Source organism: Podarcis filfolensis, assembly GCF_964270895.1.
Source record: "Podarcis filfolensis genome assembly, chromosome: 9".
Taxonomy (NCBI): domain Eukaryota; kingdom Metazoa; phylum Chordata; class Lepidosauria; order Squamata; family Lacertidae; genus Podarcis; species Podarcis filfolensis.
The window spans coordinates 51,826,892-51,840,990 of NC_139610.1; the positions used below are offsets into that span (position 1 = coordinate 51,826,892).

General features: G+C 42.1%; 1 protein-coding gene across 1 annotated transcript in view; it reads left to right on the top strand.

Annotated features, from left to right (window-relative positions):
• Window positions 1-12,721, top strand: part of ARSJ (arylsulfatase family member J) — a 32,723-nt gene extending 20,002 nt beyond the window's left edge. Inside the window, exon 2 of the mRNA XM_083571399.1 lies at window positions 8,725-12,721. Within this exon, the coding sequence (XP_083427525.1) occupies window positions 8,725-10,117 (1,393 nt within the window). The 3' untranslated portion in view covers window positions 10,118-12,721. The remainder of the gene's footprint in view (window positions 1-8,724) is intronic.
• The last annotated feature ends 1,378 nt before the right edge of the window (window positions 12,722-14,099 follow it).

Genomic DNA, 14,099 nt, shown 5'->3' on the forward strand with positions numbered 1-14,099 from the left:
TTTTTAATAAAGGACACCTGGAAAAATCTGGGAAGGGAAGGTTAATTGATGGCCAAAGCTAATGTCAGTTGACTTCATTGCAACTAGGTTGTCTTGTATTCCTTTGATGTTTCTGGAATCCCCAACTGTTGCTTGCTGAAGGTGCTTGCTTTTTGCTCACCTTGTGACAAAGAGCTTTTCAGCCAGAAAGACTTGCATTGACTTTAGTTAAAAGCTGTCAAGTGATATATTGGTGAGGGTTTTGGGTTGCAGTTTATGTTCTCAGTGAGCCTGAGTTGGATAGCTGGAACTAAAATTTGTACAAATTGTGACTGACCCTAAGATTGGTTAATCTGCCTGGATGTTTTCATCTTTTAAAGCAGCAGTTGCTCCCATTTTTCTATCTATCTCTCCCAGCTGCTAAAATATAAAACTTAGTTTCCAGAATGTTTGCAGCTCAAGGCAAGGAATCTGAAAGGACTTTCCAAATCACTTGTTCTGTCAGTCTAGCCCCTGAAAAATTTGGACTGTTCATTCCTTGACTTTGTTTGAAATGAGCACCACTGTGGGCCATCCTGTAGGTAAATTAATTGATAATGGATGGAGTAGCGCGTTTTCTGAGAATTGGCTCCTAAGACTACCCAATGAAACTTATAATATTGTACCTCCTGACTAGCAGGCTACCTTTTGTTACAAAGCACTCTGCCCTTCCCCTAGCCCTAGCCTTAATCTTACCACCCTTTTCCTTGGGTATCTTGTTCGCTCAGGAAACCAAGTCTCCCCACAATAGACCATGATGTGTTTTGTTTCAAAGCTGTTCCATGGTGCAGTTTTCTCACTCAGGCTTCTAGCCTGCTCAACTTCATGGAGCCTTCACATAACCTAATAACACCTTTGCCTTCTCTTCTCAGTTCCCTTGCCTCTATCCATGTTTGTTATTTTTCCTTGGGCTGGTTAGGAACCTTAAGGAAACCCATAAAGAAACTTCTACTTTTGAACCATATTGGAAGGGTTTTAGGAGCCCAAACTAATGCTAGATATAAAGGCATAATGCAGTCTCCCCCGTGGTGTGGAATGCTTCTGGATAAAAGACTTCAAAATATCATGCCTCCACAGTTACACATGCAGACATGTGTGTTAAAGTGTGATTAGGCACATGTCCTGGCTTACTGTCGGGGAAGAGCTGTAGCTTATTGGGAAATCCACGTTCAGTCCCTTGCATCTCCTGGTAGGGCTGTGAAAGGCCTCTGGGAGCCATTGTTAGTCAATGTAGACAACACCAAGCAGTCAGTTCTGAGCCAGCTGGATAACTCATCTAACCCAGTACAAGGCAGCCTGTCAGGCATGCTTTGACTTTAATTTCATAACACACGTGAAAAGCATGAATGTTGGTTAAAACCCAGCATACACATTTGTCACACTGAGTATTAAAGACACACACCCTTCTATTCACATTGAAGCTGTTCATTCTTGGAAGCAAAACTTAGTTTCTCTTAGAAGATTATGAGCTAATTTCTGGCATGAATTCAACCTTGGGTACCTGTTGTTGCAATAGCATCTTCTTTTATTAGGCTGCCAAGAGTATACTCAACATTTAATACTGAAAGTACAAAGGCTTTATGTGGACACCATAATCTGGTGCATAAACCTTTATTATTTTGTGACAATCGCATATATTTTTAGACCTTCGAAGGAAAGCTTACTTTGACTTCCTTATTTGCAGAACAACTCAATATGGCAAGGGCAAGTCAGGATTAAAAAACACAGTGGGGCCCTGTTTCTGATCTACTCTTAGGCAGCAAAACTTTCTGTTTATTTAGATCAGAGGGGGACAATCCATGGGCCATACCAGCCCCCAGCCCCTGCTTTCCATGTGTCCTCTCAAGACCCCTCCCAATTTAGGAATTTAAAGATCTGCATTTTAAGAAATTAAAATGCACAATACTGCCTCAAAGCACAGCTAGGTCACGCCCCCCCCCCTGCAAAAAATGGATCCAAGCTGGTTTAAGGGAAAATTCATCAGAATACAATAGTTCTCAATAAACAATAGGATAGATATTGCTATGTACGCCACAACTCAAACCAGCAGTGGAGAATGTTCTGGATGCAAAGTAAATGGGAGTGTGTACACAGCCACAGAATATACACTACTACTGTGGCTTCTAAAATGTAATTATTATTATTTTTTAATTAATTAAGCTACACATTTCACCCCTGGGATATTTCATCAAAACATTCACATGCATGCTTGGTAATTACTTCTATCCTGTCTATAAATTATGAAGTTGTCGCTATTGGCTCATTCATTATTTCAGTCAGAATGCCTCCAGAGGCATTTGCGTATTAATTGGAATTTCTAACCAGCCCCGTTTGTAGGCTTAGAGTAAAAAAACAAAAACAAACCCTCCAACATCCAATAGCTAACAATATCAAATATGCTAAAAATGGAGATTAAAAATATACAACCTAAAATTTTCCCATGCCAATCCCCAGTCACGGAGAGCATGCTTAGTAAAGTCTTAAATAGTTTGTGGGAAATTCATGTGTTCATACTTTAGCAAATCAGAGAGAGTGAATTCCCAAGATCAGAGATCGTCTGCTGAGCAAGCCCTTGTCAGATTTGTGTGATGGAGACCAAGGAGCTGCTTAAAGGGCTGCTTTCAGCAGTAGTGGGAAGGAATGAATTATGGGTAAGGACTGTTAGAAGACTGGTCATACCCAGCACCTTGGGTTAGGAACGTGGGGAGCTGCCTGATGCCAAGTCGGACCATTGGTCTCTTTAGTACACAGTGACAGAGAGTGGATCATGAGGTTTTCTGATAGGAGTCTCTCCTTGCCCTACGTTGAGATGCTGAGGATTGAACCCAAGACCTTTTGCATTAAAAACATGCGCTCTGTGACTGAGCCTCAGCCCATCCCAAAGTATGAGATTATGTTTGAGAGGCACACAAAGCCTCTGATGCTTCTGGTAATTCCCTTGACACGATTAGGCAGTGTTCTTTATACCAGATGTAAACTTCAAGCAGCACAGAACTCATTGGAACCGACTCTCTTTAGGGAGGGTGGTGGATGGTTGCTAGATCCCAGATCAGTAGGGTGGGTTACTGCTGTCTTTCAAGACTAGGCAAAAGGCATACTTGGCCATTGCCAGTAATGGTTACATTATTAAAGCAGGAACAGTTTAAGTAAAACCACAATGATCATGCATATAAAGTATATCATGTCTGTTTTGACACTTAGCAGTCAGCCAAAAAGGTCCTCTGACATGTCCCAAAATGCTCCTTTCTTTATTGGGCAGTTGCTCCAGCCCTTTGACCATTTTGGTTGCCCCTTTTCCATATCTGCAGCGATCTTTCTAAATGTGACCAAAAAATGTACACAGTATTCCAAGTGTGGCTGCACCATAAATCTGCATGAATACATGGGAATAATACACTAATAAAAATGAAACAAACCAGAACAAAGGTGGCATTGGAAGGTCTCTTTTCAAATCACAGGAAGCCTAAAGTCTGTTATCTTAGAATCATAGAGTTGGAAGGTACCCCAAGGGTCATCTTGTCGAACCCTCTGCAATGCAGGAATCTTTTGCTCCAATGAAGCAGTTGGCAAGTCTATTAGGAGGATACTCCCTCTCTAAAGAAAGCTAGTAGACTTTGGTGTTTATAACAGCATTGAAGTAGTCTTGGATATAAAACAGCTTTTCCTAACGGTCCACATATTTTAGACTACAGCTCCCATCAACCCTGACCATTGGGCATACTTTGGCAGGCAGGCTGATGGGAGTTGTAGCCCAAAACATTGGAAGGCACTAGGTTGGGGAAGGCTAATACAAAGAATGGTTCTGGTCTCATAGCACTTGTGTGGCTTCCATGCCAGTTTCCCTTGAGCATTGGTGTCAGTCATGTTGTGGAATGATGACAGGCCCGCATTTTGCTAAAAAGATGCATATCTGCCCAAATGGCCTACCTGCAGGCACACATGTTGATAATTAAGGAAACGGAGGTTCTTTTAAATTACTTTAGACATGCCAGCCTTCATTTTATGAGGCTTTCTATTCATGACTTCATAACCCAAGCTTTTGTTTCTCAAGTTGCATATGCTCACGTTGGACAGAGAGGAATCTGCTTTTATTCAGAGTTCAGCTTTCAGGGGAAGTGGGTCTGTGTGGCAAGCAAAGGTTAGGTTCCATCCAACTTTCTCTTTTGTGTGCATGTGTGTGTGTGTTCCATCTGTATAGATTTAATATAAGTTAAGAAAGCTGATTATGCAATCAGGGTTTTTCCTTTCAGAAAGTGAACAATATTAATGTTAAGGCTGAGAACATTAGCTTCAGTTTTACAACTGTGCCAGAACTTAGAGCAAATAAAACAATAGCCACATACACATGCTTTCCATCTGTTACGCTGTCATTGCCATTTATGTAGTCACAGTGATAGCAGATGAAATAGGCTGTCATCCAGACCTCCATTGGGCTCTGATGCTCCCAGAGAGCTTTGCATTTAGCAGGGAATGCGCAGCATCCTCAGAGTTAGGAAGCAGGGCTCATTTCATCCCGTTCTGCTGAAAGACCAGCTCCATCAGGCCTCCCTCTCCCTCAAGGGTCCCCTGACAGCAGCTATTGCATCAGGCTGCCTCAGTAGGAAAGATGCAGTTTGCAAGAGATATTAAAAAGTATCTGTAAAGTTAAAAGCAAATAATTACAGCATTTATTTAAAAAACCCAATAAAAATCAATGATAAACTAATAATGATGATGATGATTGATGTTTGAGATTGTAAGCATCCAGGCAGGGTCTTATTTTTATTGATTGTATGTAAGATTGCATGGGAGCCTTATTGGCTGAAGAGCTCTAAATAAATAAACATATTCCTGCCAGTATTGGGCTATGCCTCCTTATACCGTGGCATAGAACAGGCATGTCCAACTCCCAAGAGACTGCGATCTACTCCCAGTATAAAAAAACTGGCAGTGATCTACCCATTGTCATTGGAGGGAGGAGGAGCGTTTTTGACCTTTGGGGTGGGGGGATTGCACAGAGTTTGTAAGCTTTTCCCCCGTAACTTTTTGTACACAATAAGGATTCCGCAGTCTATCAGGATCAGCTTGGGATCTACTGGTAGATCGCAATCTACTGGTTGGACATCCCTGGCATAGAAGATTCCCCAGCAAGGCGTTAAAGTGACTGATCCAACTCCTGCTTGAGCAAAGCTTCGTGATTATTACATTGGAAGTTCTCGTGTTCTCCTGGAGTTGCTGGGTTGATAAAACAGTGGGAGTTTAGTAAACATTTGTTTAAAATACACAGCCTGGAAGAATCCGGTTTAGCATCTTGATTAAGTATCAAGGTACGATAGGAATAAATATTGTCACTTTTCAAAGTATTTTAATTCCACTCTTCTACCAACTTTCAAAGCAGTTTACAGATCAATAATAATAATAATAACAACAAAAAGCAATCCCTCAGGCATGCAATATGAAGGACATCACACGAAAGAAAAGCAGAGAGAAGGGAAAAAAAGCAATCTCCAGTGCCTATCAGAGTTACAGTTCTTTGAATGACCAGCTGGGATGGAAACAATTCAGCTAGCCTGATTGAATGGCTTCTGCTCTGTGGGCAGTAGAAAGCATTATACAGTTTCGAAGCACATCTTGATTTTCACAGGTACAAACCAAGTAAATGGTGCTGTTTCCTGCCCACCTGCTTCAGTGTGTACCATCCTCCTCTACCCCATCCCCCCCCTGCATTCAGATTATATGCCTATGTGAAGGACTGTGCACACACAAAGGATTATGGGCAAAGTTTCTCTGCATTCAAGGTAAACACTCCTGTCAACTTGCATCCTTCAATGGCAAGTAGCTCTGTTCTTTCTCTGGCCATGTTTAAAAAGGCAGCTTCCCATTGGAGATCCTGAGAGATACAAAGGAAGGGGCTGATGGCATTGGGTTGGCATCTGTCTGTGGCAGGAGTGTGGAACTTGTGGCTTTCCAGATGGGTGTTGGACTTCAACACCCATCAGCCTTGACTATTGGCCATGCTGGTTGGAGCTGATGGGAGATGCAGTTCAGCAACATTTGGAGGGCCAAAGGTTCCCTACCCCTGGCGTAAGGCATTCCTGAAAATGAGCCTATTGTTATTTCATAGAATTGTAGTGTTGGAAGGGACCATGAGGGTCATCTGGTCCAACAGTCTAGAATGCAGGAATCTTTCACCCAACATGGGGCTCAAATTCCACAATCCTGAGATTTAGTCTCATACAGGGCTTAATATGGGGGGCAGGGGGGCCAGAGCCCAGGGCACAGAATTTTGAGTGGCACGAATGAGGTGCCCCCATGCAGGAATCCTCGTACTGCCCTGCATGCCGCTACTCTAGCCCAAGTTAAGCAGACTTAAGCCCCATTGTAATAAATGTGTTACAACTCTTTATCTTAGCTTGGTTTGGGATGTAATTTTACATCCAGTTTTACATGATTGATTTGCGTGCAGGCCTAAAGCCATTTGTTAAAAAGCTTGTGCAGTCTGGTTGGCAGAAACAAACATCACTTTGTTACTGTTTGCATCACTTCTTTAACTAAAGTTCCATGTGCACAGAAACCAACAAAGTCTAGCTTAACATCTGCATCCATCTGGGAGCAATATTATGGTACTGTTTCTACAAACAGTTGTGCCATTGAAATTAATGTAAAACAAGCTTCCACCATTGTTGAATAAATATTGTAAACCTCTCCTTATGTTAAATAAACGTAAGCCTCTACTTATGATAGATTAATCTAAGTTTATATTGGATTGTTGGAACCGGCATAACTAGCACAATCATCGAAAAGTCCTGGCTAAGAGATGGGTCTGAGGCAATGAATAATCTAATTAAATACAATTGCCCAAAATTTATACAGTATTACAGATACAGCACAAATCACCCACCTCTTAACAGCCCTTAAAGCCTGCAAAACTGTAGGATTTGTTACTAGATCATTGGTTAGCGTGTGCTTGTTCTTTATAAATAGTGTCTAATTAGCTGTGATAATGAATTCAGTCCATTCAGCAAAATACTTCTGTTTTGGCTTGCAGATTTAAATTTAAACTCCCCCCACCTAACATATATCCAGTGCTTTAGGGAGCCGCTATAAATTGTCCATTAAGATTTTAGCAAACAGGCAACATGTTTCTTGTCTTCTGTTGAATACCAAAAGTAACCTTTGTCAGTAAGACGCGTAATTCAGTTTCATAATCAACTTGTGTACAACTGCAGAGCATTTGCTTTAAGGATACTGATGCTGGCAAAACTTTCAACTTCTGCCCATGTGGTAAGGCTAGAATTTGTGGGGGTGCATAATATTAGAATGAACACACACCCTGATGGGGCAGGCATTGTAAGCCGGCACATAACCGTTTCATCAACATCAAAGCATTTGTGGAAGTCACTGACATTGCAGGGAGCAACCACTGCACAATTGCAATCACACTGCTCCAGAGAGCATCAGAATTGGGTGATAGTCGCTTTCTATACAAGTTTTCATTCAGGCACCCTTTGAGTAACTGCATGCATTGGGGGAAAATAATAAACCATGCTTTGGAATAATTAGGGTGTCAATTTGGAAATAACAAAAAATATGCTAATGTCCTTGTATTTCTAGCTCCACAAGTAGTTGTTTAATTTCTTCAGGAGCATGAGCATTTGTTTAAAAAAAGAAGAGAGAGGAAACATGAAATGGTTAATGCATAAGTAGTGTCAAAATGTGAGAGAGACATAAGCCTTCATGGCATTATGTAGTTCTTAATATTTTGTATGTTTTCTCACTAATAGAAAGACTTCTGCAGCTTAAAAATACCTTATTTTCTGAGCCAAACGGGTGTTTACTGATTTGGCTTTGCAGTACCACTTAGTAATTGTCATGTTGAATCTATTTTGTATTCATGTGGGTGACATATGTTGTTGTTGCTGTTTAATAGAAATTCCACAATTACCCTAAACTCTGATTGTATTTCAGAACATTTCATATATTATAGATACCATTTCTAGACTGCGATAGTGATAACAAGTGTGTAGATTTATCTAAAAGGTATTACCATCCTCATAATGCAATCCTATACATACTGGAAGTTAGTTCCAGCCTCAGAACCCAGTACAGTGGTACCTCGGGTTAAGAACTTAATTTGTTCTGGAGGTACCTTTAGCTAATGGGGCCTCCCGCTGCTGCTGCGCCACCGCTGCACGATTTCTGTTCTCATCCTGAAGCAAAGTTCTTAACCCAAGGTACTACTTCTGGGTTAGCGTAGTCTGTAACCTGAAGCGTCTGTAACCTGAAGCGTCTGTTACCCGAGGTACCACTGTACTGTATTTTCACTGATACATGTGAACAGCTCTGAGACTGCCTGCCTCTCTATCTCTCTCTCTCGCTGAATAGTGAGATAAAATGCCAGTAAGAATGAATGAATGAATACTGGTTTGCAACGTCAATTAGTAAACACAGACGCCAGTAGGGATGGATAAATTTTTGGCCAGACCTGGATTGTGGTGCGCAACACAGAATCTCCACCTGACGTTTCTCAGATCACCAATTTAAAGCTTTACTCCTGTGCATTGAACCAAGTGGAGCTTACTTCCAAGTAAACCAACATAGGCCTGTGCTTCATGGTACTCTGTGCACTCCAGGTCCTGACTTTGTAGCATATATGCATTTTACATTTTTCTCCTTTGTCTAAAATGTGTCTTTCTCTCCCCCCCCCCCCCGAATTCTCTCATTCAGGTATCAAATCCATACTGGTCTTCAGCATTCAGTCATCAGGCCCACTCAGCCTAACTGTTTACCGCTGGATAATGTGACACTACCTCAGAAGCTGAAGGAAGCTGGCTACTCCACCCACATGGTTGGCAAATGGCACTTGGGCTTCTACCGCAAAGAATGCATGCCAACACAGCGAGGGTTTGATACCTTTTTTGGCTCTCTCTTGGGCAGCGGCGATTATTACACTCATTACAAATGCGACAGTCCTCGGATGTGCGGCTACGACTTGTATGAGAATGACAATGCTGCGTGGGATCATGACAACGGCATGTACTCAACGCAGATGTACACACAAAGAGTGCAACAAATCTTAGCCTCTCATAACCCCAGGAAACCCATATTTTTGTACATTGCATACCAAGCTGTCCATTCTCCACTTCAGGCACCAGGCAAGTATTACGAGCGTTACCGATCGATAAATAATATAAACCGACGTAGGTATGCTGCTATGTTGGCATGCTTGGATGAAGCTATCAACAATGTGACTCTTGCATTAAAGAGGTATGGTTATTATAACAATAGCATTATCATTTACTCATCTGACAATGGAGGGCAGCCCACAGCCGGTGGAAATAATTGGCCTCTCAGAGGAAGCAAGGGGACATACTGGGAAGGAGGGATCCGAGCAGTTGGCTTTGTTCATAGCCCTCTGCTTAAAAACAAGGGGTGTGTATGCAAGGAGCTCATCCACATAACAGACTGGTTCCCTACTCTGATCATGTTAGCTGAAGGGCAGATTGATGAGGACACCGAACTGGATGGCTATGACGTGTGGGAGACCATAAGTGAAGGCCGACGGTCTCCAAGGATGGATATTTTGCACAACATTGATCCTATCTACACCAAAGCCAAAAACGGTTCCTGGGCAGCTGGCTTTGGACTATGGAACACGGCGATTCAGTCAGCGATCCGTGTGAACCACTGGAAACTTTTGACGGGGAACCCAGGATACAGCGACTGGGTCCCTCCGCAGTCGTTCAGTAATGCTGGCCCCAGTCGCTGGCACAACGAACGAGTTTCATGGACCGCTGGGAAAACCGTGTGGCTGTTCAACATCACGGCTGACCCATATGAGCGAGTGGACCTTTCCAGTAAGTACCCAGAGGTGGTAAAGCAGCTGTTGCGTAGGCTTTCGCAGTTCAACAAGACTGCTGTTCCTGTCCGATACCCACCTAAGGACCCCAGGAGTAACCCCAATTTTAATGGAGGCGTTTGGGGCCCATGGTTCAAGGAGAATGAGAAGAAGAAGAAACCCAGCAAAAACAAAGCAGACACTAAGCAAAATAAAAATAAAAACAAGAAGAAACCTGACAGAAGAAAAGGACATTCCCTAAGGTGCTTTGCAGGTGGATAGTTTCACTGGTTCCCTAAGGTGCTTTGCAATGGTTTCTTATGCTGCAATCCTAAGCATACATACTGAGAAAGACTACCAAATGTAGTGGTAGCTAAACTTCCAGGTAACTGTTTAGGCTCAAGAGTACATTGCTAAACCAGAGCAAAATAGTCCCCAAAATTCATAATTTGCAGACATACCAACACAGTAGAAGTGCCATTTTTCTTTGGTCTTACATTGTAGCAACAGAGACATATGTCAGATGCAGTTGCCCTCACTACCTTATCTTCCATACAGTGGAGGGTTACTCACACATTATTGCTCATACCATAGGGGGAAAGGCTACAGCTCAGTGGTAGAGCAAAAGTGTTGCATGCAGAAGATCCTCTGTTCAACCCCCAGCCACTCCAGGTAGGGCTGGGAGACACTCCTATCTAAAAAGCCATGGAGATCTGCTGCCACTCAGTGCTGAAAATTCTGCGCTAGGTGGACCAAAGGTCTGACTTGGTATAATGCAACTTCCTGTGGTCTTATGCTGTCTCTGTACCCTACTTTTGTAGAACACATGGTGATATGTGTTCGAATGCACCTGTTTATTTTAATAACCATGTAAAAAGCCAAACTGGTAAAATATTCTCCATTGCTGGGAGAAAATGAAGACCAAAAAAGGGATAAAACATTAAAACATTAAAATGAGTTGCCCCTTTATGTTATCTTGATGAAGCACAGCCAGCCATTAAGCTACCAGAAATAGCCTGAATAACTTGTGAAAAAGCTGCTTCTAATTAAATTTTGCCTAGCTTTCAACTGGAAAGGATTTTTTCCTTCCCAGAATGTGCCAGGCTACAATTCCTTCCAATAAAAACAAGCTATGCACACACATACAAAACTGCTAATACATGGTTATAATTACAGAAAGATGTAGAGTTATAGATTGAAACTCTTTGCTGGATTATGTGCGCACAATCCCATACAATATATACACAGAATTGTGCACAGAATTGCAGCCTTATAAAGGTATTCACCAGCAGTGCTTGGTAGATTGCATACCAACTGACTGAATCCAAAAGGCTGTGTGCACTCCAGCACATATGAAGCTTCAGATAAGTAGGCTTTCTCTATTCACTTTAATAAGTGATTTGTGTGCATTAAGGTGGCCAGACTTCAACCATGAAACATATATCAAAAGAAGGTCTTACTGACTTAGCAAGAGGTTGCTTATATGTATGGATTGTAGCCAGTGGCAGAAAGAGCCAGGCATGCAGCCCAGTCCCATTGTTGATTGGAGAAGGCAAAGATCCATGAACACAAGCCGTTCTGCAGCTGATAATGAGAAGAAGCTCACTCAGGATGTCCAACTGATAAATGGATGGGCATAGTCTAAATATGGTTCACAGCTTCCTCTGTTGAAGAGAGAAAGGTCAGAAAATAGTTTTTGGCAAATGCCTTACCCCAGAGGTTTTCAACCTTTTTGAGTCCACGATTCCCTTGGTCAACTTTCTGCGGCACCCCTGTGGGGCTCAGGAGCCCAGTTATGTCACCCTTTTTTTGAACACCTTCCCTTGTGGAGTATTCCCTGAGACTCCTCTGTTCTCCTCTCCTCGGGAGTCCTCTGGGCAGCCGCAGATACCCACCCCAAATAGAGTTGCCTACTCACACTGCCTCACAGGGGCCTAGCCAGCCAGAGGCACCATTTACCTGGGTAACCAAGGCTTCTGCAATAAACAGCTGTACAAGCCTTTGGGAAGCAGAGATGCAAGAGGGCATCAGAGCCCAGGGTGCTATGGCACACTACTTGAAAACCACTGCCTTAGCCACACTATGCAAACCCTAACACCTGTGGTGGAAAACAAGATAAGGATTTTCACTTTCCGTTTCCAGACTTCAGAACTTCCCATTCTGGGTGCTGATGTAAGGCCAGCTCCCACTGTTCCAAACAGAGGAAACCTGTGACCCTCTTGATGATGTTGATGTTCCCATCATCCCTGAACTTCACTGGCCATGCTGGCTGGGCCTAATGGAAGTGGGTCTGCCACAATATCTGGAGGGCTGTAGGTTCCCCACCCCTTCACTATTCACTCATCCATGGGTAGTCTCACCCTGAAACAACAGTCTGTAGTAGGTCCTGTTTGTGAAGGAAGCTAAGCAAGGGAAGAAGAGGCCTGAGACAAGGGGAGAACAGTAACAACTGTGACAGGTTGGTAACTTGGCAGCATTAGCGAGGTGAACAAGTGGAATACTTCAGCTTGTAATACATACATAATTTATTTTGAGGTACAGCACACCAATGACTTTTTGCTCCCATAGTTTTCCTGCGGGTCATTTGTTAGTCCACTGTTATTCCTAGGAGAATGTTGTTTCATGTAGCAATATCTGCAAGTACTGTAAAATCAGAAATAACTGTAAGAGGGGGAGTTATCTGGGTGCATTCTTCCATTCTGTGTTTTGTCTGCAAGCATGTTAAAGTGGTTATCTGGCTGTGTAGTCACACACTTTTCTTTATGGAAGCAAAACTCTTGGATGTTTAAAGAAGAGGGAGGAAGGGGGAATGGAAAAAGGGTAAACTCTAAACATTTTATTTATGTATCTATTAAAAATAGTTTATTTTTATGGTGATAATCAGAATAGCCTCTGTTGTCTGTTTTTGTAAAAGTTTTTTTTAAAAAAACAACAACAACCCAGTTTTCAGATTTTGAAATGGTTTTGCAAATGGAAGTTTGACTTTTTGCTTTGGGCAGACACTTATCTCCACCTCACCCTGGTCAGTAGAAACCTTCACCATTATCCTCTCAAAGCAGGTGAAGAGCAGAAGATGGGTAGAAAGCCAGGTGCCTCTATTCCTTAATTGTGGTTGGTCCTAAATCACTGGTAAACAAATACTTTACTGTTTTCACAAAAATGAATCTATAAACAACATTTGATAAAGCAATTTCTAACTCATTAACCACTCTTGCTATATTGTGTCCAGGATTTCAGTAGGGGCTGTGATTCCCCTTGTGCGTTTGCAAGGGCACATGAGAAAGATATTCTTGGGGGTTGGATCTCAAATTAACCCCCATTCCTTTCTTTTGGACACCTTCTGAGAGGGTAGGATCAGGTCTGTAAAAGATGAACTAGTCACACTAGTCTGGTAACACCAACACATATGCATACCTTGCACAGGTAAGAAATAGTATCTCTGCAAAGTTTCCATTCAAGGTACAAAAGTCGTATTCTTGCACTGGGCCTCTAGATCCAAGGGTTCTGGAACTCTCTCCATTATCAACACTACACAGCAGTGTAAAAAGAATGAGAGAACAATGAGATGAAAGACCACAACATGATGAGTTCGTACTCTACAAGCTGAAGCCTGGAACCGATAAATCCTGTTTATCCAATTAGTGTGTTCTGCAACAGTCACCAGCAAAATAAACTATACAGCCTACTGCATTTATTTGAAACCTAAAGCTAAAATAAATTTCTGCAGATCACCATTCTTTAATATAAAATTAAGAACAGACCCAGTCTGGTGTAATTTACACAGTTTTTGGTGTGGAAGACTTAGGTTCATATCTTTGCTCAGAAACAAAGCACACTAGGCAAACTTTGGCTAGGCTAAGCTCTTTCGGCCTAATCAATATCACCATGTTGCCATGAGAATAAAATGAGCAAATCCAATATACACCACCTTGGAGGAAAGCCAAGAGATAAATTAGATGTATAGTCTCCTGTGTCTTAACAGCTAGAGGAGTGTAACAAGTTCATGGTGCCTGAAGACACATTAGTTCATGTTAAGTGCATACATAAATTTTGCCTTGAACAATTAAAAAGGATTAAAGCATTCTGTTGCCCTAGCACAACATATACATTTTTAAAAGGAAACAGACTTTTTGTGGTCAGGGACAGCAGGGAAATTCCTTGAAAAGAGTGGCATGAGCAAAGGATTAACGGGGAAAGTGTATAAACACCCTTCAAGCAATTCAGGATGAATGCTCAATAAACAGGTCATCTGGTAAAACCTTAG